The sequence below is a fragment of the Trichosurus vulpecula genome, chromosome 4 (genome assembly GCF_011100635.1).
Source record: "Trichosurus vulpecula isolate mTriVul1 chromosome 4, mTriVul1.pri, whole genome shotgun sequence".
Lineage (NCBI taxonomy): Eukaryota > Metazoa > Chordata > Mammalia > Diprotodontia > Phalangeridae > Trichosurus > Trichosurus vulpecula.
In genome coordinates, this window is record NC_050576.1 from 233,104,559 (window position 1) to 233,129,543 (window position 24,985).

The 24,985-nt window shown below is 40.9% G+C and overlaps 1 protein-coding gene across 1 annotated transcript in view; it reads right to left on the reverse strand.

The window, feature by feature from the left end:
* Positions 1–24,985, reverse strand: part of IFT80 (intraflagellar transport 80) — a 111,693-nt gene that overhangs the window by 42,279 nt on the left and 44,429 nt on the right. Inside the window, exons 6-10 of the mRNA XM_036758235.1 lie at positions 20,364–20,473; positions 15,274–15,363; positions 14,288–14,425; positions 2,779–2,958; positions 176–294 (exon numbers count right to left, since the gene is read on the reverse strand). Of these exons, the coding sequence (XP_036614130.1) occupies positions 176–294; positions 2,779–2,958; positions 14,288–14,425; positions 15,274–15,363; positions 20,364–20,473 (637 nt within the window). The remainder of the gene's footprint in view (positions 1–175; positions 295–2,778; positions 2,959–14,287; positions 14,426–15,273; positions 15,364–20,363; positions 20,474–24,985) is intronic.

Genomic DNA, 24,985 nt, shown 5'->3' on the forward strand with positions numbered 1-24,985 from the left:
ATCAATTTATTATTTGCTAGTCTAATTAATAAATGGCTCATTAATTATCCAGAAACTCTGTCTCTTGGACTTTTCATTTATCTTACAACTAAACTATGTTTAAGATGAAGTCTATTAGTACAAATTCCTATAGCAAAATGAAATTTTAAATTATTCAGAAATTCACGGTGCTTACGAGAACACATAACATTGAAGAGATGTTGAAACAACTAAGTGTCCATAGTTCAAAGACGCTTTGATGACTCTGTCACGGAATTCCAATAAATCCACTGCATCATTAAGAACATTCCGAACCTAGGTGGGTAAAATAAAATAAATCTCATTAAAGAACATATAATACACATTAAATGTGCAAATAATATTTAATTAGGAAGGGTCTACGACAAATTGGAAGACAGGGAAAAATTCTAAATGACCATAATAATTTGGGAAAATCACCTTCTAAGAACATAAGGAAATTCAATAGGGAATGAGCAATAAAAGACAAGTGATAAGAATATAAGAAACCGAAAAACTGCCCAGGTATATTTATGTATAGCAAAAGTCTAAGCTAGAAGTCATCGCTGATCACAAGGGGAAAAAGCATCCCTAAACTAGTGCCACTGGAGTTAAAAGCCAAGATCACACTTTGGGATTTACCAAAGTAATATGATATATGGGCCTGGGAATTCTGACATCATCAAGAAGTTACATTACATCTCTTTTTAGAAAGCACACCAAATTCTGCTTCAATGTGTTTAAAATGGTATTTTCTAGAAAGAGTACCATGAATCCCTTAAAAATGAAAAGGTTTGAGAGGGAAGCCAGTTGGAGTTATAAGCAAGGAGATGAGAAATTAATCAGTGACCATGTGGAAGCTAAATCCACAATGAGGGAGGCACAGATCCTTCTTTTTAAGTAAATGTTACTGCTTAGGAAAGGACAGTAACAAAGATTCGTGCTGGCCACAGGCCACAATCTCTTTTCTGGCATTGGCTAAACCACACAGGTTTCTTCCTTGTCCCAAGGGACTGAGGAGGGCTGGGGACTTCAATTGTGAGAGTGTCAGAGTGACCAAACTGTGGCCATCCAGGCTTTTTGAAAGCAGGAGCTCTTAACCATGGATACATTTCAGGTAGTCTGTGAATTTGGATGTGAAAAAAGATTACATCTTTATTTTCATGAACCTCAAAGGTATTCCTTTGCCATCCTCATTATTTTTGTTTTATTTTATGCATTTAAAAATGCTACTTCGAGAAGGGGTCCACAGTTTCATCAGACTGACTGCCCAAGGGGTCCAGGATGCCAAAAAGGCTGAAAACCCCTGAGTTAAAAGCCTGTAACAGAAAAGTGGCTGTCAAGGGGTTTAACACTGGTCAGAGATTGCTTCCAGTCTGAGATGTAGACAGGCTTGCACAGACCCGGGAAGATTCAGGGCTGGTTATATTCAATGAAATGAAAACCAGGGTTCAGTCAGTTGTGATTGGTAACAGTCGGAAATTTGTGATAAAAGTACCAACTTATGTTTATTTATGAATAACTTTAATCAGCAATACCATTTGATTCAGCAAAAACTTTTAAAGCAACCTACTGTTTGCAAGGCAGCATTCTTTTTACTGTAACAAAATTCTTTACAGATATTTTAATGTTTTAATTGGAGAAAACAAAACCTGATCACAAAAGGGAGCTAATCATCTGTGTCTACGAAGCTATTCTCCTAGAACTGAGGTTCATCTGGTCTCTAGTTACGTGAGCTGTAAGGCCCAAGCTTAAGAAGAAATGCAGGCAATTCTAATGTACAGAAGCCTGAGAGGCCCTGCCTGTCAGGGTCTTCTCCATCCCCTGAGGCAGAATCGTCTGCCATGTACCTCAGAACTTTTAGAGAATCTATGGCAGAAGGGAAGAAGCTAGGAAACCTAGACCTTGGGGCAAAATACATGGCTGGTCAAATGTGTCTCCAAACTCTTCTCTTGGTCAAAAACATCTTACCTTACATTGCCCTAACTTTTTCTCTTTTTTGGTATGTTGTCTGAAATTCCACCAATTAGAGATTTTGATCAACATGCATCCTCTTATAAAATTGAAAATATGTTTAGAAAGTTCAAAAAGTATTAGTCATTTATAATCTGGTTTTAATTAATTTGTATACTTTCCTCTTAACATCTGGCTGAAATGGAGAGGGTGGGAAACAAATCTTTTTGCACCAGGAAGCCTTCCCCACCAAAGCAAGGGTGCTATAGTGAAGGAGTACTCTGCAGGGCTGGGTGAGTAGAGAGCAGTACACTGGGTAGGGGCCAGAAAGGAGGCAGAGTAGGTTGGTCATTTGTTAGTATGCATAATTTGCAAGTAGTATTGTCATTATTGTGAAAATGCAATGACTGGTAAACATAAACACAGTAAATAAGTATATGAGCTGTGTAGAAATTAAATCTTTTTTTAAAAAACAATTATATGTTCGATGTGCAAGTGAAGCACGTAAAAAATATAACTGCCTGGATAAAAATTTAATTTACCGTTTTTCTGAAACCAGTCTATTTTGTGAACTACATCGATCATCTTTTCCTAAGATAAATATTTTGTAAATACTTTTTTTAAACATCAATGTCCCTTCCCAGTGACTGCGCACCCCAATCCCAATCCCCCCTTATGTCTGACAATGCCTCAAGGATGCTGTCCTTCAGAGTCATTACCAGTCACTACAATGACTCAAGTTCTGAGGTCTTTCAGTGTTAAGATACACATCTCGGAACAGTTCCATAACCCGAAAACCAACCATTCCAAGCAATCATGAATGCATACTTGCATGGTCCTTCTTTTAGTTAAGGTCACTTCAAAGTTCTTCCATTCCCAACGCTGCTCCACCACGTGCGCAAACACTACTTGCCCATTCCCACAAGCTCCAGCAATCTGAGTGCCATCGATAGACCAAGCAATATTAAATATACTGCCAGTGTTCGGCTTCTCCAAAGCATATGACCACTTGGGAACACAAAACAAAAGAGATTCTATTAGTTGAAGACCCCTACTATGTGACAAGTTGGTCAAGAAAATAATCCGAGTAATGACAATGTCTTCACCTTGGCATCATTTTATTTAAAAAACAGATATCATCATAACTGTAAAGTACTAAAATGAAAGAATATAAAAAAACCAGTACATGCTCAAGAATGGCAAAGAAAAGGATATTACTGTTAATTACAAATTATATTGTTCAAAGGAATGCAGTTTCTACAGTAAAAGCAACCCATTGATATTAATTTTAAAATAGTATGCTTTTCTAAATTCTTTTAATTCTCACATTAGTACTTTGGCTCAGGTTAAGGGTGTCTGAAGTAGAAACCGGAAGACCAACAGACATACAACTGAATAGATTTCAATCAACAACACTCTATTAAGCAGCAACCAGGTACCGGGGATACAGATCCACTGGGGGATAAAGCAAGGTCCCAGACAAATATACATCTACACAACAAATGCAAAGGGATCAGTCCTTTGAGAGGGGGCCAGGGAGAGAAAAACAATGAGGAGAATCAGGCCAGTTCTCATTCAGAAGGCCTGACTCTTGAGGACGATTCCAAGGCTGCCTTTGACCTTTACAATTCCACCACTTAGCATAGTGTCTGACTGTTTGTCCTTTGTTCCTGAAGAGGACCATGCCATCAGGGAGGTGATGCCATGACTTGCAAGTGAATTGGATTTAAGTCAGGTAGGGCTGTGCAAAGTCACCAGCCTTTCTCCTCCAGAGCCATCTGGGTCTAGTGGCCTGATATGGGTTAGGACAACTGGAGATGGTCCTGGATGTAGCAGGGGACCTTGGCCTTTTCAAGCTAAGGTCTTTAACAGGTCTCAATTTGACTGAGGCAGAATCCATTCAGTGATTAAGGCTTAATTAAAAATGAGGGAGAGAATGGCCTCTTTTAAAAAAAAAAGATCTGGAAGGGAAGAACCTCAAGGGTTTCTGGCCATTTCCTCTGTAATGCCATCATCAGTAGGCTTCACCAGGCTGCCAAAAGGGTTCATGACATGCAATTAAAAAACCTGGCCCTATGCTTCCTCTCTATGGTCCTTGCTGAATATTGGTGACTCGCACAAAAAAAAAAAAAAAAAAAAAAAAAAAAAAAACAAACCTGTTCTTCTTGAGTGTCCCTCCATTAACTTCACTTCTGCAGTTTTGTTTGTGTTGTTTACAACTGTATTTATTAAGACCTGTGATAGCACTGGTGTAAGGAATGCCTGTGGAGGACCTTTGGTCTACCATCGTAGACAGTTTTGCCACTTCTCCCATCCTAGATGGGGCCCAGCACACTGAGAGATTCAGGGGCTGACTCAGGGTTGTCCAAACAACACATGGCAGAGACAGTGGCTTGACCCCAGCTTTTCCTGACTCTACAACCAGCCTTCTCTCCACCAGGTCACACCATCACCCATCTTATCATTAATCACATCAATGTGACTGATTCAGAAATCACTTCCTCCACCCCCAAACCACCAAGAGCAAGGAAAGCCTGCCTGGAGGCCGAGGTTTACTATTCTTTTTCTAGCCATATTGTCGTAGTCATCGTGAACATTGTTTTTGTGGTTCTGCTTACTTTAACTTTATATAATTCTTATAAGCATTTTATATTTCTTCATAGTTATCATTTCTTACAGCCCAGCAATATTCCATTCCATCCCCACACCACAATTTATTCGGTCATTCCCTAATTGACATGCAACTACTTTTTCCAGCTCTTTGCTACCATAAAAATGGCTGCTATCAATATTTTCATGTATATGTGACCTCTGTATCTGTCATCTCTTAACAAGACGATCCCTGAGTGTTGGCATTTCAGATACTTTATCCCCCACAATTCCCAACTGCCCCATTCCCAGCTCTAATAACAGCCTATCAGTGTGCCTGTGTTTTCCCAACCCCTCCAACATTGGCTATGCCCATCTTGAGTCAGCTTTGCCAACTGCTAAGTGTGAGACGCAGCCACAGTGTTGTTTTCATTCTACAACATCCCCATCGTTCACATGGTGGTTGACAGTCTGCAGGTCTTATCTGGAGAACAGCTTTTAAAGATCCATGGACCGCTGATCCGTGGAGGAAGGGCTCTTAATGGTACTAATCACCGCACATCTTGAAAATTAGAACTTTATCAGAGATATTTTTCTTAATTGAATGTTTCTTTTATTATAGCTTTATTTCTTTTGTTTGTGCTGATACAATTTTTAAATTTCACCACTCTAACTTCCCTATTCTAGGGTCATGTATTTCTGGCAAGCATCACTTCTAGAACTTAAAATATGAAAAAATAAATCAAAATTATTACATACTTCATAAAATACAATTATGCCTTGTAAAAGACTTTTATACTTATCTAAATAGAATAGAACTAATGATATAGAAAAAGCATAAGGATAATTATTATAAGAGATCTTTATTTGCAATATGATAGCAACAATTAATTTGGACTTTGAATACGAAAGCATCATTCATCAAACAAGGCTACAGAGGTTTTTCTCTTTTAAAGTCTCAAGAGCTCTTTCATGAGTAACATTTGGCCTATGTTAGGCACACTCAGTCCCCTGGACAACCATCCACAGCAGCTTCCCCTCTTCTTTTTGGAGTCCTTCTTCTTAGTATGCTTTCCTACGCTCAGAATTCTGTACCTTCCCATCCTCCTCCTTTGCTAAGCCGGCCCCACCCTCCAGCTCTGCACTTCCTGAATTCTAACCTCTCTCTTCAGCTACCCTATCAACATTTGCTCATAACTGGCCAAGTTTTTGGAAAAGCTCTAATAAACTAATTAAAACTAAGGTGAATTAATACCTGAGTTAACAGTCACTAAAATACTACTGCTCCACTCATAGTAATAATAAATTTGAAATGCGTTCAAAGGAATGTTTCTCTAATGGTAGAATTTCAAGCATACAAATATCTTCAAGAGAACATAAAGGAGATCTTTCAGGAAGGAGGACTTCCTCATTCAGCCAGTGTGTAAAGCCAGCCCTGAACTCAGCTTCCAAAACAGATAACCAAACTGGTAAAAAATAGCAAACTAATTTGGGGAAAGAGCTAGTTTATTAAAGTAAGATCTAAATTAATAAATGGGCTAGGTGGTGCCATAGTGGATAGAGTTCCAGGCCTGGCATCAGGAAGACTCTTCTTCCTGAGTTCAAATCTGGCCTCAGTCGCTTATTTGCCCCATCACCCTGGGCAAGTCACTTAACCCAGTTTGTCTCAGTTTTGTCATCTATAAAGTTAGTGGGAGAAGGCAACGGCAAACCCCTCCAGTATCTCTGCTAAGAAAACCCCAAATGGAGCCACAATGAGTTGGACGTGACTGAACAATAACAAAACCCTGACCTGATACCAACTGGGCCCCCTTTCCATCGCACCAGGCTGTGCCACAATTAAGGAGTCTTAACGAAGGCATCTGATTTGTTCAAAGGAGAAAACTAGGTCTTTTTCTGCTTTGAAGAAAGCAAGACGCAAGCTTTCAAAAAGGGTTTTGTTTGTTTTTTCTTTGTTCCCCTTTGAAGAGTTATTTAACTTGATAATTTCCAAAACGTGTCCACCTAACTAGAAATTTCTCAGTTTTCCCCAAACTTAACAATGCCAATTTCATTCCTCTAGTACTCCTTTCATATCACCATTAAAAGTGGTGTAAATCTATTTGCAGCTAAGTACACTAAATTTAGTTTATAACGCTAATTCCAGGAAAATAATTAAAACAAAGCAGAAGAGAGAAAGTCTTAATTTTGTTGTGATCTACAAACTAATTTATACTACTGTTTTTCTCTAAGGCTTTTATTAATTGTATAATTATCTCAGGATAAAGTACTGAAGATATCACTAACATCCATACAAGTTGCCTAGAGAGACCAAATCCAAAAACAAAACAGAATAATTTACTGACATTTAAAAACTGAATACCTATTTACATAAACATCAATAATCTCAAAAACCAGCAGGAGGAGCTATTTATAATTATGGTTTCTAACACATGGGCAGTGCATCTCAAATCCAACTGCATCATGACACGGCTCATTCTTTGTCATCCAAAGCTCTGGAAAGAATCTACCAGAACAGCAGAGATGTCTAAGGGCCATGGAGACAAAGATCAAAATGTAAAGCTTTTATTCTTTGGCACCACCTGCTGACCACTTTAGCAAACCACAGGCCGGGTCAGTTAAAGCCTCTGAACAACAGATACAGTGGAGTTTGCAGGATGGTGAGATCTACGGAGAGAAGGCCCTGTAGGAAGCAGAACAAGCGCTGAATTGGGTCGGCAGATCTGGATTCTAATAGCAACTTTGCCGTTTATTACCCTTTAGTAAGATGTTAGCTCCTTCCATGCATCGGTGTCCCCACCTGTAAAATGATGCGAGTTGGACTCCATCACTTCTATGGTCCCTTCCACGGTCCTAACTGAGTTTATCCCTTTAGTCTGGTAGTCTGCTTTAGCCTATGCACATTGCTCAGTGCTGGGGGTACAAAGACAAAGGAAAAGGAAGTCTGCCCTCGGGGAGCTGCTAATGAGGGAAACAACACAAGGTGATCTGGGTGGGGAGACACTGGCAGCAGGGAGGATCTGGAAAAGTTTCCCAGTGGACACAGCATCTGAGCTGATCTCTGGAGCAAACTATGGATTCCAACCAAAACCTATAAACTTCCAACCGAGATGCTAAGGGAATGAGCCAAAGGTCATGCCAACCAACAGCAAATACTTACTTGAGGTTTGATAGCATGAAGTCATCGTGCATTGGGTTTCCATAGTTTGTTGGGGGGGTTTACACCCTTCTCTAGTGATGCAGAGGAGGGCAACACTGGGTATGAAGCAAGGTTGCATATCAGCATGGCAGGAACAATCAAAGACCATGGAAGGTAAGCCAGCAGTGGACGAGCTGACCAGGCAAGCCTGGATATAGTCAAGTCGAGTTAGAAGAGTACTTCTAACAGACCAGGTGAAAGAGGCAGGACAAGAAATGTGTGGCATGAAGAAGGGCACAGGGGGCAAGAAGGGAGGAGTATCAGGGCCTAGACTAAGGATGCTGTCATCAGAGAGGGGGAAACCCAATGAAATGAAATACAGAAGTGAATGCATTCAGGAATAAATACTTTCACCAAGGTCCCAGATCAATTTTAAATGAAAATGAAAATTAAAAGCAGGTTTCCGAACAGCTGATTAGGGGTTTCAGAACTAGCTAATATGCCTAATGTAATGCGGACAATGGGAAGAGGGACACAAATTCACTCTTCTAGGAGTTCACAATCACACTGAAAGAGGGAAAATACGGTTCTTTGTGATGGAAAAGAAAATGAAGAAATCCTTAACACAGACTAGGTCACATTTGGGAAAGGAAAACTCCATCCATTTACAGTCATCCCTGGACGACAGTAAACATCCGAGGGCGGGGGGTCCAGAGGCACAGGCCCCACCTAAACCTTTATTTCTAATCATTCTGAACATATGGAACAAACAAAACAAATAAAACAGCACACTGCGCCCATAAAAGAGTCACCGATTCTATGCAAGAGAGATTAGTATCTAGCACACCATGCAAGTTGTCATAGCTGCAGCAGCTGCTTCACAGATTTCCTTCTCCTACAAAAAGCACAAGATACAACCATCACACAACTGCATCAGGACAGTGGGGAGACAAAGAGACGTTTCCAAAGAGAGGGCACAGCCCTGCATAGTTCTCAAGCACACTGAAATTTTTAAACAAAATTTAACTGTTTATAATAAATTTATGTATATATACTTATAGTAGTAAAGTACAGATTAATAATATATAGTATTCATGCATTTATGACTTACTAGATTTTTTGTTTTCTTTACATTCACATATCATCTGTGATTTTCCAAAGTATGCCACAATTCTCCAAAAATTCCCATTTAATTATTATTGGCCAACCCTCAAATCACCAAAACTCAAATATAAAACCCGAAAATGTGGAGGGATGACTTAGTTCCTCTACCTTAAACTACTGCTCTTCCTTCTTGTCTTCCCCACTCTCTAAATCTAGGGGGTCTCAAAGGATTGGCAAGAATAGCCATCACTAGCAAAATGAGTTAAAAGGTAATTATAGGAAATACTAAATAATAACTCATAATTTAAAGGAATTGCTCAAAGTGGACCTTACAAACAGTATCCATCTAGTTCATGCGTGGGGCTGGATTTGCTTTCGGGATTAACTATAACAAGACAGCATGGATTCATAAACAAAAGCTAGCCATCACTAAGCTTCAAAGTCCCTTTATTTTCAGTGATCAACTTATCAATAATTTAATGAACAGCTTTTAAAACATTCACTTTTTGTGAACCCACCCACAATTTGGGGGCAATGTTGCCACCATTCAATGCTTGCAGACCTCGCTCCCCTTTCCAAAGAGGGCCCAGGAAATACATTCAATTCAATGGAAGACCCCTTTTTGGGAGGGGAGGTATGGGAGGAAGTGCCAGGTGGGTGACGTCATCAATGTAGAGAACTCCCTTCCTCAGGCAGAAGAGTAACTCTTCTCTAACACATGCAGTCCTTGAAAACTGTTGGGGGGGGAGGGGGGTGCAGTTATGACCTGCCCAGGGTCACACAGAAGTTGTTCACAAATGTATGCATAAGGCACCCTTGGTATACAAAGAGAAGGCACAGTGCTGAGGGCTGGGACATCAAAAAAGAACAATGACATAGTCACTGCTCTCAGGGAGTTTACAATGAATCCAATGGGGAAAATCAAGCACCTCAACATGGAGGCAGAGAATTACAAATGAGGCGACAGGAGCCACGGATGGAACGAATTCCACTCCTGATCAGCCTCAATCCTGACCTCTTCCTACTGCTTCCCCCAACAGGAAGGAGCATTTGTCCCACAAGACACTATCGACACAAAGAGCTAAGCATGGTCCAACGGGGGAGAAAAGCTCCTTCCTGACTGATAGGGTCAGGGTAGGGAGAGTGAAGCCCCAGGGAGGAGGAGAATCAACAGCATAAGCCACAGCACAGAGGGCAGGAAAGTGAGGGACTCCACAGAGTCTGCAAGGCTGTCTTGTGAGGAGAGGGGCTACAAAGCCAGGGCAGCACCAAATTTCACACCAAGCAGATAAGGAACTATTCTGAGCCCTGGGGTAACATGATCACATTGGCATGAGAAGATCCACCTGGCGGGACAGGCTAGGAGAAGTGGAGGCAGCAGCAGGCCCTGATAGGAGCCAGCTCCTAGGATCGTCCACATCAGTGGCAGGATGGCCTCCAAGAAGGCAACAGGAGAAGCAGTTCAAAGCAGTGGGTGGATACAAAAAACACAGAGGGAGGGAGCGGCCCTGAACTTCTGCTGGAATGCCACCTTGGTGTCTGCCTCACTGGGAAAGTAGATGGGGGTCACTTACCCAGCACTGTGGCTGGAGGACAAGATGAATATGGGCCATCTAAGGGATCAGACTTAGCTAGGTCTAGAGAGGCTCACCACCAGAAAGATGTCATATCAACTCCTCAAACTCTTTGCCCAAACTAGGGAGAGTACAATGTTAGTGACTGGGATTGGCAAAGGATACAAACAGATTGATAAAATTATCAGTGCTTTAAGAATTTAAGTAAGTAAAAATCTACACGTTTGAAAACTCATAGGAGGTAAGAGAGAAGGAAGAAACCATGATGAAGCCCAGGTTTTGGACATGGGAAAATGGTGGTTTCAGTGACCAGAATAGAGGAGTTTCAGAAAAGGGCAGATTTTATTTAAAATGGAAGAAAAATTCCGTTTTGGACAACCTGAGTTGGAGCTGCCATTGGATATCCAAAGGGAAACGCTGGTAGGCAGGCAGTGGTCTGAAGACAGGAATCTGAGGACTATCCATCTAGATGTCAAAGTTGACACTGTGGGAATGAATGAGATGGAGACGCCAAAGGAAAGAGAAGGGAGAAAAAAAAGAAGAGGGCTTCATGGCATCAAGCACCTGGAAAGAGTCAGCTAAGGTGGCCAAGAAGACAGGAAGCTGGCCGAGGAAACGCGGGCTAAGAAACAGGAGAACTCCATCAGCTCAAAGTTAACAAGCGCTGATTCAGGGACACAAAGGTCAAACAAGGGTCCTGGTCCCCAAGGCACCCACCACCACAGAGCAACCATTGGGCCCTTGCACCATGGCCACCCTAGTGCCCTGCACTCCCCTGGATGGCTCCATTTGACTCCTCAGCTGACTTAAGTGAATGCATCTCTTCCAGCTGACGCGTCTTGCTCACTACTCATTCTAAGTATCTCTCAAACCTGGGAAAAAACACATAAGTAACTGTGTCCTTAAAAAGGAGAGAGTGTGTAAATGGGTGGTAATGGGGGGGCGGGGGGAAGAGAGACCAGGGAAGACCTCCTGCAGAAGGGAGCTTTGAGCTGAGTCATGAAAGAAGCCAAGGAAGCCGGGAGATGCTAGATGAGGATGGAGAACCTTCTGGCAATGACTAGGTGTGAAGGTGGGAGAAGAGAATCAACAACCAGGTGGGCCGGTTTAGAACGAGGTTGGGCTGGGCCCCAGTGCCAAACTTGACAGAGACGTCAACTCAACCCCCTGTGTGTATAAACTCTATAGATCACCCCTGAAAAGCTCCTTGGAGCTCAGCACATGCAGACTTTGTGAACTTAAAACTGCCTATTAGTCTGGGGGGGAGGGGCTAAACCCCCAGTTTGAGGAACAGTGGATTAAGCAAATTAACAAAATTTTTAAACCATTAATTTAGTTTGAAAGCGTTCTGATTTTGATGCTTTCTAGCGTAATTCTTTCCAAAGTGTCAGCTGTGGTTTATTTGACCTAACGTAAGGAGCTCAGAAATGCACTTCATGATTTCTTCTTCCTCTGTAATTAAATCATGTGTTTAAAAATCTTTGTGTTACATTTGAACTCTAGGAACACAGTTTAAAGTTCATTATACGGAAAATAAATGTCTTCCCGCTGTGAAGCAAATACTCAATGAAGTAATATTGTATGTAACTTTTTTCTCTCAAATTACTTTTATGCATCACAATCTGAGAACAGGAAATTAAGTTATAGTTTACAATTTCAGTGCTTTGCAATTTAAATTTTCTTTATGTATCAAGTAATATTTTTGTTCCCCAGATGTTATATAACCTGAACATTTTCAAAATTTCATCTTACTTAAACCGAGCAGTCCATTTTCAATGAGCTGAATTTTACACATTAAAAAATAAAAAACAAGTTAGTCAGACATTTGTCTGAAATCCTACATATACAAAGTTCTTCTTCTTATTAATTTACAAACTACAGTATCTAATTGAATTAAATGTCTTCAACTGCTATATTCTCGAAGGGAGGACAAAGCTTCCTGATGGTTCCCAGATGGACGATTTGCTAACTCAGCCTCTTCACACACAATGGACACAATAACGATGTCTGACGTGACTGCTAAGGTCAGCCCGGTTTTTTTCCAAATCCCTCTGATGCTAAGTGACTTATTCTAAATTATCTGGTTCCTCTCTTCTCCAAGTTCTAGGAGGGCTAATTCTTTTTGGAAATGTTTGTGTTAAACATTTGAGGGTAAAAAAACTGCATAAAAAGAAATATCTTTAGAAGCTAATCTATTCTAATTTCCTTTAACCATTAAAACTTTTATTAAATTGTCAGGGCAAGGTAAAGCAGGTAGAATGTCAAACTTCTGCAGTTACATAAGAATTTCAATAAAATCTATTTACACAAGTATCCCTTGGGCCTAAGCAGAACTGGAATTTGTAAAAACGGTTAAATAATAACAGCGATGATGACGACTGCTAACATTGGGGTGGTGGTCACCGTGTGCCAGGCACTGTGCTAAGCACTTCACAATTATTTCCCCATTTGATCCTCACAACCCTGGGAGGGGGGTTTAAAAGAGTATTTGACACAACTAGAGTTGGAAATGGAAGGAACTTCCTGAGTGAGATGGCAACATCTCCCGGTGACCTGAGGCAAGGGCAGCACTGCTCCAATACTCATGGCAATGGCCAGGGTCTTCACGGCACTGGTGGATGCTCATCTTCCATTCTCAAAGAGGACCAATGACCTCCCAAGGGACACGTTGGACTTGGGCGTGAGGGAGGGCTGCACAAAGGCATCAGCCCCCCTCTCCCCTCCAGAGTCCTGCTTATCCGGACACTCTAAGTGCCCCAGGGCCTTGGGGTGGGGCCCCACCAGGCCAGAGGACAGCAGCATGATCCTAGGCAAGGACCATCTTTCACTTTTGTCTTTGAATCCCCAGCACCTGGCCAGGGGACAAGCAGATCATGACCACAAGAATCTGGACTGGACAATCACATGGATAACGGGGAGGGGGTCTTACACACAAGCAAGATGAAGTCCAGAGAGGTCCAGTGACTGGTGTGGGGTCACCCAGACAGGGGGGCAGGTGAGCCAGAACTAGGGTGAATGCTTGCTGCTGCTGGGCCTACCCTGACTCCCTGAGGGTAAAGAGATTTTACATTTAAGCACGTTTCACTGAGATGGTTTGTTCAAAAGCTTACTGGAACTTGTGTGAAAGGAGGGTGCTCATGTGGAAAAATTCTTACACTGTCCACCTTAAAATTCCAGAAGTCCTTTAGACTTAGATGAACCATTTTATTAATTTACTACAATATCTATCTTTATTGTAAAAAGATGTGTACAATACATACAATAAAAATAAACAGAAAGAATAGTGACAACAAAAAAGAAACCAAATGCCCTCTGATGATTAAGCCCAATCTTAAACAAGAGTTGAGAAAACAGACCTCAGTGCAGAGGTGGGGGACTAGAAGCACGCAGTACTGCACGCACCATCACAGAGAGACAATGTGCCCTCAGTCTCACTGAACTGCTTTCTTTCTTTTTTAAACTCTGAGACAGAGCGGGGCTGGCTGGTAGGGCATTCAGAAATGAATATAAAACGAAAACATTAGGCATAAATAAAAATAAGATGAAAGAATAAAAAGTCTTTATGATGGAAGGAACTGCCTTAAAAATAGGATTACACTTTTTAAAGGAATAAAAGGATTTTACACATTGATCTAGTCATGAATTTTGAGTAATAGTGCCTTTGAAAAAATAGCCTTTAAGGATGTCCCTCACGATTAAACACGTTCAAAGTAAAATCTTTCCAGAGAGGCAAATACTAAAGAATGTTCCCCATTCCTAAAACTTTAAAGAATTCACATGGTCCCATGAAGTCTAGAATTAAATAAAGCATTAAATTAAGAAATCCAACCAGATGCATGCACTAAAAATGGTTTTAAGCTCTGTATATTTTACACATTATCAAGAAATGTATGTGACAGTATGTCTGTGGTTTCTCAGAAATGTAACTTACCCCCGTTTTATCACACAAGCGTAAAGTATGAAATGATCCCACAGCAAATAATTCTCCATCCGGAGCCCAGGCAACTGAGGTAATAGGATGCTCATGAGGCTGGGAGCTGTACAGCAGACGGCCATAACTATCCCATACCTGTCAGAAACAAGGAACAAGGTCCATTTTTTCACTTCCCCCCCCATGACAAATGTAAGCACTCTTCCAATGTGTTATCAAGTTAAGCTTTAGAAACAATGTTATCTTTTTATAAAACTCATATTTATCAATAGACTTTATAGCACATACAAGAAATAGACAGGTGGAGCCAATTACATTCTGTGGAATGTTAAAAAAAAGTACAAATGTTGAACATATAGGAACATTTCATGACAGCAAAAAGCAAAATCATTTTACTAAAAAGGTTTGGAAAAGCATAAAGAATTAAAAGTATTTCATATAAATTTAACTGTTATTAAGAATGAAACCTATCTTGAAAGAAAAGAAAGCCTCGTTAAATTTGATTATAATCTCTTTTTTTAATGTTCAGTTTGTGGCTTAAAACATTCATTTCTCTTACTTAATAAGTACTCTGTCAATGGGGTTTTATTCTGATTACTTTTCCTCTAATTATACATAAAGTCAGTCTTCTCCTCCACACATTTATTCTTGTCAAAAGCTAAAGGTTTCCTTATGTTTACTGTCTCAGTGGGTTTGACTTTAATAACACAAATGTACTGATTTAAACAGTAACTAAAAATGGAAACAGTAATTACACTGCTATTTTATTAGGCCAATTTTTTACATCAATAAGTTTGTGAATATAAATTTGGCATACTGAGAGGTGCTGCTAAGGTAATACTTATTACAGCATGGAACAGAATTTCACTCAATTATTAAAGCTATGGGTATGGTTAAAGTTAGGGCCTTTAAGGATGTTTTTATGTGCTAAATATTTTGATATATTAAATACTTCCGATCCTAGGGTGAAGTTAATTGTTACACACCTTATATTTACAGTCTTCAGCAGCAGACAAGATGAGGTCATTGACTGAGTTCCAATCCACTTTTAAAATAATTCCATCATGAGCTTTCCACTGTGAAAAAAAAAAAATAAGAGGTTTATAACTTTAAGAAAAGGACAGTTTCCAAAATGGTATTTTGCAGTAGATTAGTCATCTTGCTAAAAGGAAAAAGGGAGGAAAAGAACAAGGCTCTCCCTTGCTCCTTTCCATCCACAGTCATCTTGGCTCGCTGTCTTCTATCCATACCCACCATGCTGATTCACCCACCATCAGCGGCACCCTGGATCAAACCATAAAGCCTTTTGTTCTCTCCAGAATAGGCCGAGGATGCAAGGCTCTAGTAGGTCAAAGGGGCTGCTTTCTCTGGATGACAGGGCAAGGAACTTTTGCCCCAAACTCACTTGAGGAGCAGTCTCCAAAATGAAGCCAGTGAAGACAGACCTGGCAGGCTTGGTGGTGTTCAGACTTCCAGGAAAGGGCCACAGCTAACAGTACGGCTATGATACCTGTCTTCTAGAAGTACTAGAATAAAGAAGGAGTCAAGGGGAAAAGAGCTGAATAACTAGACTCCTACATATAACTTGTGGCCAGGTCAAAAGACTGGGAAGAATAAAGTACAAACGTTTCTCTTTCATTAAGGATGGCTGCCAATGGGCTAGACACAACCACAGGCAGCAACCCTTGGGCCTAGGTCCGATAGAGTCTTCTTTTGTCAGAGGGACACCAGTCCCCGGAGCAGGCATTTTTCCCCTTATGGCTCTCCTTTTTCTCTCCATTTGACCGGTCAATCACCTAACCCTTGAGATTTACTTTCTCTGCTTCATTTCTTTTCTCTTTTCCTTATACCTAACATAACCCCTTCCATTTTTTATTCTTTGCTAGCTTTTTTATCCCCATGCCTGAAGCCTTGGAGCTCTCAGGCCTCTGGTCCCAGCCTCCGTAAAAAATCACCATTCTTCTTGCGAGAATGTGCATGCAGCAATTTTTTTTATGTATAAACACTATAAAATAACTGTCTCAACTGCACAGGCCAGAAGTTTGCATGTATTTTCCCTAAGTAATCCATGTACATTTCAGTCTTATGTGATCAATAAACAGTTCCTGTCTTTCAAGATTTGTGTGTTTTATTGGTGCTCGGTCTATGAAAAGCGCCCTTTTGCCAAACATCAAGCCCTCAGAAGTGATCAAAGAGGAAGCTGGGGGAGACCTCGCCACAAGGCCTGCTTCACGTGGCCCTTTCATCTCCCCTGCTGATACAGCTCCTTATCGGTTCCTCCATCTCACTGGTCTTGCTCAGCCTCTACTTCATCCATTTAAGCACTAAGCACTGCTTGAGTGCTAAGGGAGATACAAAGATAAAGACAAACCACCACCCGTAGGCAAGGAGCTCTGGAGTGAATGGGTAACTTTCCTGTCTTCTCTCCTCACACATTCCTGTTCATCATGCCCTTCTCACAGCACTCACTTCATCAGCAGCTCTTTGCTCCTCACACCCTAATGTCACATGCTAGTAATGAAAGACCACCTATATGTACAGTACCAAACAAGGAAGAGAACTTTTATGGGAGGAGTAAGGTTTAAAGTCAGGCGAAAATTTCACATGGTCAAAATGACTTGCAAATCCCTTTAAAGCCCTGATTTTTTAAAAATACAGCATCTTTAAATAGTTTTAGCTGGGAAGGGGGGAAGGGGACCTCCTTTAAAAGGAGGTCATTTCTATCAGAGAGCAAACAGAGCTGAGATTGAGGCTGCGAAAGCAACGGAATGTAAACCACTGCTGACAACCTTGGGCTAAGCTACTGATCTCATGAGCAGAGCTGGGAACCAGATCCTCCATTCAAAGAAAAGGAAACGAAAAATGGGCAAAGCCGAAAGTTACATGAGAACTGGGGATTAGGGGGCGGGAAACCCTTGGAAGGCCTTCACACGTACATGTGATTAGACTGGGAGGGTGTCTGTGCCCCTCATTGCCTCTCCTGCCTATTTGACTACGAGGCCTAGAGGATACAAAGCAATCCCCTTTCAGAGGAAGTCATCTCATTGGTCAGGAGTGCCAGACAGGCCGACCACAATCACCCCTCTCCTGAGCCCACCCTGCCTCAGAAGGTGTCCTACACAATCACTGAGCATCACTTTGCATAAGGAGAGAGCAGAGTGTGTGTGTCTATCACACACATACACACCCACACACGTAGATCTCTCCACAGCCCCTTTGGGAATTTGACACATACATACGTATGTATATATGTATGTATGTGCATACACACATATGTATGTATTCTGTATGTATGTATATACACATATGCACATATATATTTCAAGGGGTCCATGACATAGAGGTAGAAATCTATGACATAGGGGACAGGAACTAGAACTGTAATTTTTATAATATAGGAAATTCCCTCCACCAATGCAGCTTGACACTTTCTCTTCAACTTGGCTTTAGAGTTGCCTAGAGGCCTGAGGGTCAAATGCTCAGGATCACACAGACAGGATGGGTTGAGAGTAAGGACTTGGACCAAGGTTTTCCCTGCCCCAAGGTCAGCTCTCCATTCATTACTGCTTCTCATTCATCATATATACCAAGTGTCCCAAAAGTCTTAGTGCAAATTTAGGCTTTAATAACTTCAGAAGTATAAGGGTTATAAACTTAACAAAAACAACATTAAAAAGGTTAAGTAAAATTTTAAAATATTGATGTTTCTTATTAAATTTCACCATAACTACTGTCTTGTGCTATACCTCACTAAAGTTAATTTTTGAACTTTGTAAAAACTTTCATCAGCTTCTGCTCAGGCACTGAAGGGACCACATTTGTAATCCTAGCCTTAGCCTTAAGATCATCCAGAGAATGAGGCTTGATGCACAGGTGCCAGTTTGGATAGGATCCCACAAGAAAGTCTAATAGAAAGTGGTCAGGGGGCCACAGGGGTCTAGGAAGAAGCCCTCCTCTCCTGATCCACAGGACTGAGAAGTGTCATCCAGAAACTGTCACACAGGCAATGCATGGTAACAAGGTGCCTGTTTGTTAAAATTTAAAATGTGCTATTCAAAATTTACAAGACCAAATCATTATGAAAGAATCTGAAATAATTAAAACTTTCAAATGATTGCTTTTGCAAATTTGTAGAATATATATTTCTAAAGCTATTAAAGCTTCAAGCTGCACTAAGCCATTGAGGACCCGGACATAATCAAATGTTTTCTCTTGCTCCAGGGAAACCTGGGCAGAGTTGCTGAGCTAAAGAAGCAGGGCTTCTTCAAAAAGACTAAATCATCTTATCATTTAACACCTCGAAGCCAATTCAGGTCACACCTGTTCGCTTCAAGACAATAGCTCTCCACAGGATCTTTCAAATAGGAAACGATTTTCCAAATCTACCCAAACAGCAAGCTAGACACGGTCCTGGAATACAGCCAGGAATAAAAGAAAAACAATGACCAGCTCCCACTCCAAAGCCCACTGTCAGTCACATCTCAGGAATCAGTTCCCTAAGGGTGTGGGCCAATGCCAGGAACCTCAATGGGGGCGGCATACATGGGCTCAGAGTCCACTGGCATGGCCTCTACCTAACTGCATGTCCTAATTCTCTCAAAGCCTTGTTCATGTCTCTTCATTAGAAAGCAAACATTGAGAAAGAATTTTTCTTACCCAAGAAATTATTGCGTTCATCGATTGTTGACTACAAAAACTCACTTGATTTGGTGTCGTCAAGCATCACCTTAAAGATTCTTCTCCAACAAGATGTCTTCATACATATGTCAAAATCATACAATTTTCCTTGAAAGATGTAATGACAGATGTCTGAAGATGCTTCTAAGTGGTTGAGAAACCACTACAACTGCCAGTGATTTAGTCCCCCAAGGCCTGCTCTGGCCCCGTCTGTGTCAGCGCAGCTCACGCTGGACTGTGCTCTTTTCTCAGACTGGTGTAACAGACCTTTCCTGTTGACCTTCCAGATTGTCTTGGGCTGGAAATTTGTTTCACTGTCATTTTGTGGGTTTTGCTGCTCTAGAATTTGTTTAGAGTCATTTTTACAGGTATTTGGAGGGGTTTGAGGGAGAGCTCAAGCAAGTCCCTGCTCTTACTCTGCCATGTTGGCTCTGCCCCCTCAAGAAAGAATTTTTTTCAACACAACTGTTTTGATATCACATTCTAAAAACTATGATGTGTATAATAAACTGTCACAGTTAAACATCCCAACATTACTTGTAAGAGGAAAATGGAAAAATAAAAATAATGGCTCTCATTACAAATGAGTTATAGAGCTACAAAACAATTTTCTCAAGTTAAAATCAGATTAATAAAATATGGCTTATATTTTCCTAAAACTACATTTTAAATATGTCTATTTACAAAGAGATGCAGCTCAGCCAGCATCTTCTGCATGAAGCCTTTCCTGATCCCCCAACTTCTTGTGTTTCACTGCTTGGTACGGACTGGTGTTTACTCACTTCATACTTGGGAAGCACGTCTCTGACCAAAAAGCACAAGGCTCGCTACCAGCAGGCACTGGTTTCAGTCTGTCTCTGTAGGTCAAGTCCAGCACAGTGCTTGGTACACAGTAGGTGCTTAAACATAATTGCTGAGTGAATCCTGATATATTATCTATCCTGACGCCATGCTTGTTAACACGGTGATACTCCTGAAGATGCTTCACATGTTATGATTTCTGCCTGCCAGAGGCTCAAATCTAAGCAGCAGCTACCAACAATGATGATGAGAGCACGTGGGAATTCTAGGCAAGCCTTGTCAGAAATTTCTTAGGCAAGTCTATTTTGATGCTCCCTAACTCATGCCTATTTTTGTTAAGTTCCCACTGTGCCGAACTGTCAGAGCTTTGCGAACTGAACAGTTATATTTTACTACCATCATGTTAGTAAGAGTAAGAGAAAACCAGAGCCAGCAATGTCCATTCCTGCAATAAAGGCCACTAAATCATTGCAATAAAGTATCCATCCCGCAGAGGTGAAGAGACCACCCAGAAGGACTCAACAGCAACAACCAATGGCTTTTTGCCCAGTAATCCAGTCAAGTCCTTACTGTGATTCTCCTTTTATCTAAAAAGTACCTGTAAAATTTTAGCATTTGGCTGAAGAGGTTTAATAATCAGCTGCTTCCCTGCTGTATAAAGGACCTTTTCTGAATCAGGGCCCCATGCTACTGAGTAGACCGGTGTGCCTGTAGGAAGAAAGAAAAAAACACTGATGAGGGTTTGGGTTTTTTTTTTGGCTATGCCCATAAAACAGGACTGCTCATGATTGAAAAGGCTATGGTGGGGGAAAAACAACCAGTGGTGTCATCTGTATTCCTTTCATTTCAAATTGGCTTATATCCTCCTTTTGATATAGCTACTGCCAGAATGGAAAGTGATGGTCTACCCCAAGCATCTGAGAGACGACAAGTATCTGAATGATTCCTGTTTGGTTCCCAGGGCCTAAAGATTTACTCGAGATTCTGAGATTCCTAATGAAACTTTGTCAAAATTAAATTATGTTCAATTTGATGACAATCCAAAGAATGCTGTTGGAATGCCTGTTCCTCCTTTGCACTCTACCACATGGAGCAGGATGTGCTGACTTTCAAGCTAAATTCTCCTGTAAAAAACACAGCTTGATCTCACTCACCACACTGGCTGGCTCTCCTCTGGCTGCTGCTTTCAATGGCAGAGGATAGCGGTATGTCTCCCAAGCTACTGCTTAACCTTCTTCTAATGGGCAGAGACTGCCACTCCATTCCCCTCCCATTCCCAAATCATGAGCAGCTGCTTAAAATAACAGAAGAGAGTTTTGCTCCCTATGAACTCTACCTTTTGACCAAGGTGGGAGCCAGGGGGAGGTCTCAATGGCAAATATCACCACTGTGTAAGTCCTACTTCACAGGAAAGATTTTTGATTTAGGTTGTTTTATTTGTTTTAACATTAAAAGATAATCAGTAAGTTTCCTTTTAATTCTAAAATTCTATGCTCTGTATAGCATGATCTAGTAAGTATGATTTCTATTTATTCACATTGGAGGCTTCATGATCATACTTCATAGGAGAGTCCTTACAAAGTCTCCCTCGCCAGCCCCCTTCCAACCTTTCGTGTCTTCTGTGTCCAGTGACAATGGCCTCTGTCACTGCTCCTCCACATCTCCTGCTTGTGACCTTTTACTTTACATTCACTGTCCCCGGTGCCCAGAATGCTCTCCCTCTCTCTCTCCCCCTCCCCTTACCTCCTTGCTTCCTTCAGGTCTCACCCAAGTTCTGTCTTCTGACCCCTTTGATGTCAGTATCCCCAACATATAGCACACACAGTACAGCATGGCACAGAACAGGTATTGATAAGGGCTCCTTGACTGACCTATTACTTTCTCAATTGCTACTGTGTTTTGGCTGGAGCTGAGACACATAGAGAGCTAATAAGATAAACTAACAGACTCCAATGATTAAAAATTACTATCACATTTGCTGGAAGGATGCTCAGCATTGAGTTGGCTAGTTTTTCTCCAAAGTCTGCCTTTGCCACCTGTGCCTTAGAAGGTTGATTCAAAGTACTAGATATAACATATAAAACCTTAAATCTGTTATATTTATTTGGAAATTGTCCAGAACTCTTTAATGATTACTAAATATGAACACGAGGGCAAGAAAACAGACAATTTTTTCTTGTGTACCAACACTTCTAAAATTTCTTTACTTTTGGTTAAATGAAATTATAGCGTTTTGGGGCTTTCTGGCCAAATTACAAGACTAAAATGTTTTATGGGGGTTAATCACACAGAGGGTTTTGCTGATAACTGAACAAACAAGGAACAGAATTTAATAAGACAAAGGCTGGTACCCCCTTCTCTCCCCTCTCATTTTCCCCTCCTCATTAATCCCCACCCTTTCCTGCAGTCCCAAGGCCAGTTCACGTATAGGGTGAGAAAACCCCTGCACGTATGGATTTTGAGGCCCCCCAAAGTTATCTCCCTTATGGGCCCAATGGCATATTCCACCTTAAATACTTCTCTGGCAATTCGGGATTCATTCGCCCAAATTCTTTGGATCAAATGCTTAGCTCTTTGCTACAATCCAGGTGTTTTCCCAGCCAGTCTAAGAGCACACTGAGTGCATTACAGGTTTTGTTGTTCCATCAACTGACTGATCATTCAGCTGATTAGACAGCTCTCTTCCACGACAACTACAGCAGGCGGGATACAGAACACTACTGTGTACAGTTACAGTAATTCCTCAAAAACAGAATATGATTGCTCTCTAAAAGTAAACAAAGGGGTGTTCCATTAGAATAAAAAATGTATTCCAAAGTAGGCACTTTTGAGAAAAGTTAGTTTATATATCTAATTAAAACGATGACTCTTGCATGTCCATCACTAAATGGCTGGTTGGCTGGAAGACTTGCCAAGCCACAAATGATTGGTTCAAAGACTAATAACCAATCTGCCTCATTGAATGTATTTTTCTGACTAAAGCCACTGAAACTCCTCTGGCTTACTAGTCTGGGAATGCCTGGTGTTTCAAAGAGCATGATAAAAATTAAAGAAATTGATTTCAACAGTCATCTCAGACTGAAAGAAGACTATGGGAGAAGATAGGTAATGGTTACAGAGTAGAGGGAATGAAGTGAAGAAGAGAGATAATTTGTAGTGGATAGAATAAGAAGTTATTGGAATGGGAAAAAAAAGAAGCAGTGGCTGACAAACTCTAGCCTTAGCGCCAGATCCTGTCCAAACATACTGCAGTGTGAGCATGGTTTTTGCATACAGCTGATGCTGTTCAGGCCTTTTCTGGTTGTATCTAACTCTTCCTGACCCTATTTATGGTCTTCTTGGAAATGATACTGGAATGATTTGCCATTTCCTTCTCCAGCTCATTTTACCAATGAGGAACTGAGGCAAACAGAATTGAGTGACTTGCCCAGAGTTACACAGCTAGTAAGTGTCTGAGGCCAGATTTGAACTCAGGAAGATGAGTCCTCCTGACTTCAGGCTTGGCACTCTATCCACCTAGCTGCCCCTTTAAATGCAAAAAAACAAAACTTTTAAAAATATTTTTTAAAAATTCTAATTTGAGCGCTGTACAAAAACAGACAAAAGTCAAGACCAAAGACTAGATGTCATAAGGCCCTGTCTATCTAAGGAAGCATGGCCCAGGCTAGACAGTGCTTCCAAGTCCAGGCTATGACCCTCAGGATCACCTTCTGTGATCTCCCTATAATCTTTGATCTTGGGAGCAGGAACAAAATCAGTGCTAGGCTTCCTTGAAGCAGCCCTCCCTTATCTATTTGACAGACTTGCTCTGACCTACACATGACTCTCCGCAAAGGAAGGGCCAGGAGCTAAGCAGGCTTTCAAAGAGGAAGTGCCGATACAAGAGTTCCATTCTGTCAGACTTCCCACAAGACACAAATCAACATTTTAGGCATTTAAAATGCAATGTTCACACATGAAATTAGATTTAAAAAAACAAACTATACCATGGTGGACAAAAAGTGAACTTCTGAGCATCAGTGACTGAACCTCAGCAAGCATTTCTCCGTGGGCCTATATTCAGTGTTGACGAAGCACCTGCACAAAGAAAGGGTTTCAAAATGCCTCCCCCAGTGAACGAGCCACAAAATGAATGCAGCCCTTCAGAAGCAATAAAGGGCTGGCTCAGCGTGGGAAGAGGAGTGAGAGTCTCATTTATTTTAATTTACCTTTGACAGGTATAGTCGGTCATGTCACCATTTACCTAGCTCACAAATTTCTGGCAGTTAATGCCACTTTTCTCTTTCATGACATCATGAGAATTAATTTCATGATTATGAATCTTAAAAAAAAATGTTCTGAGCAAAAGGTCCCAGCATAACTGAGGTATGAGAGCAAACAGCCTAGAGAGGAAAGAGATCTCAGATCTTGTTAGGACACTGACTGCCACACGTCTGCCTGCAGAGCACAAAGATTCAGCATCACTGACAGGACATTCACAAACCATTAGGAAGAAGGAAAGGCATTGTGGCTCCCTATTGCTGTGCCATATCCATGACACAACTTCCAATAACATTTCAGGAAAGCGCCAGCTACATCACAATGCTAAAAACTCACATTTATCGAGGACTTTAAAACTGACAACATGTTTGTGAGGTAGAGAGTGGTGCCATTACCACCATTTTCTGAGTCATTAGCCTGGGCCTCTCTCTTCCCTCAGGCATGAGATGTTAAAGTTGGGTCCTCGATCCAGATCTCCCAACTCCACATCCAGCCTGTTCCTGCTATAACCATGAGTCTATGCTTTAAGGAGCACCAAGTCAAAAAGTTGGCACTGCTACCCATAAGCAGAGATAGATTTTAGATTAAAAAATAGCCATAAAAATTGCACCTCAACTGGCAACACTGAAGAGAGTCATTTCGAAGATGGTGAGATGTCTTTAGATAAAAAAGATATACATACACTATAGAGCTAATTTCTAACTCGATGGGAATTTAATTCTCCAAAATGAGAAACTGACCTACAGTTTTCATTTAAAATATCATACTCCCAATTTCACAGTCATATAATGCAAAAACGATCAAGTTTTCATGTTAACTTGCTAAACTACTGTTTATAGTAATCAGATATTGACATTTTAAAGGAAAACTACTTGGCATTTATAAAAAATCATTAAAAATTTTCTTAACTTTTTGGGGGTATTAGGAATTTCTTTTTGGTTTACGTTCCATTTCAGTTAA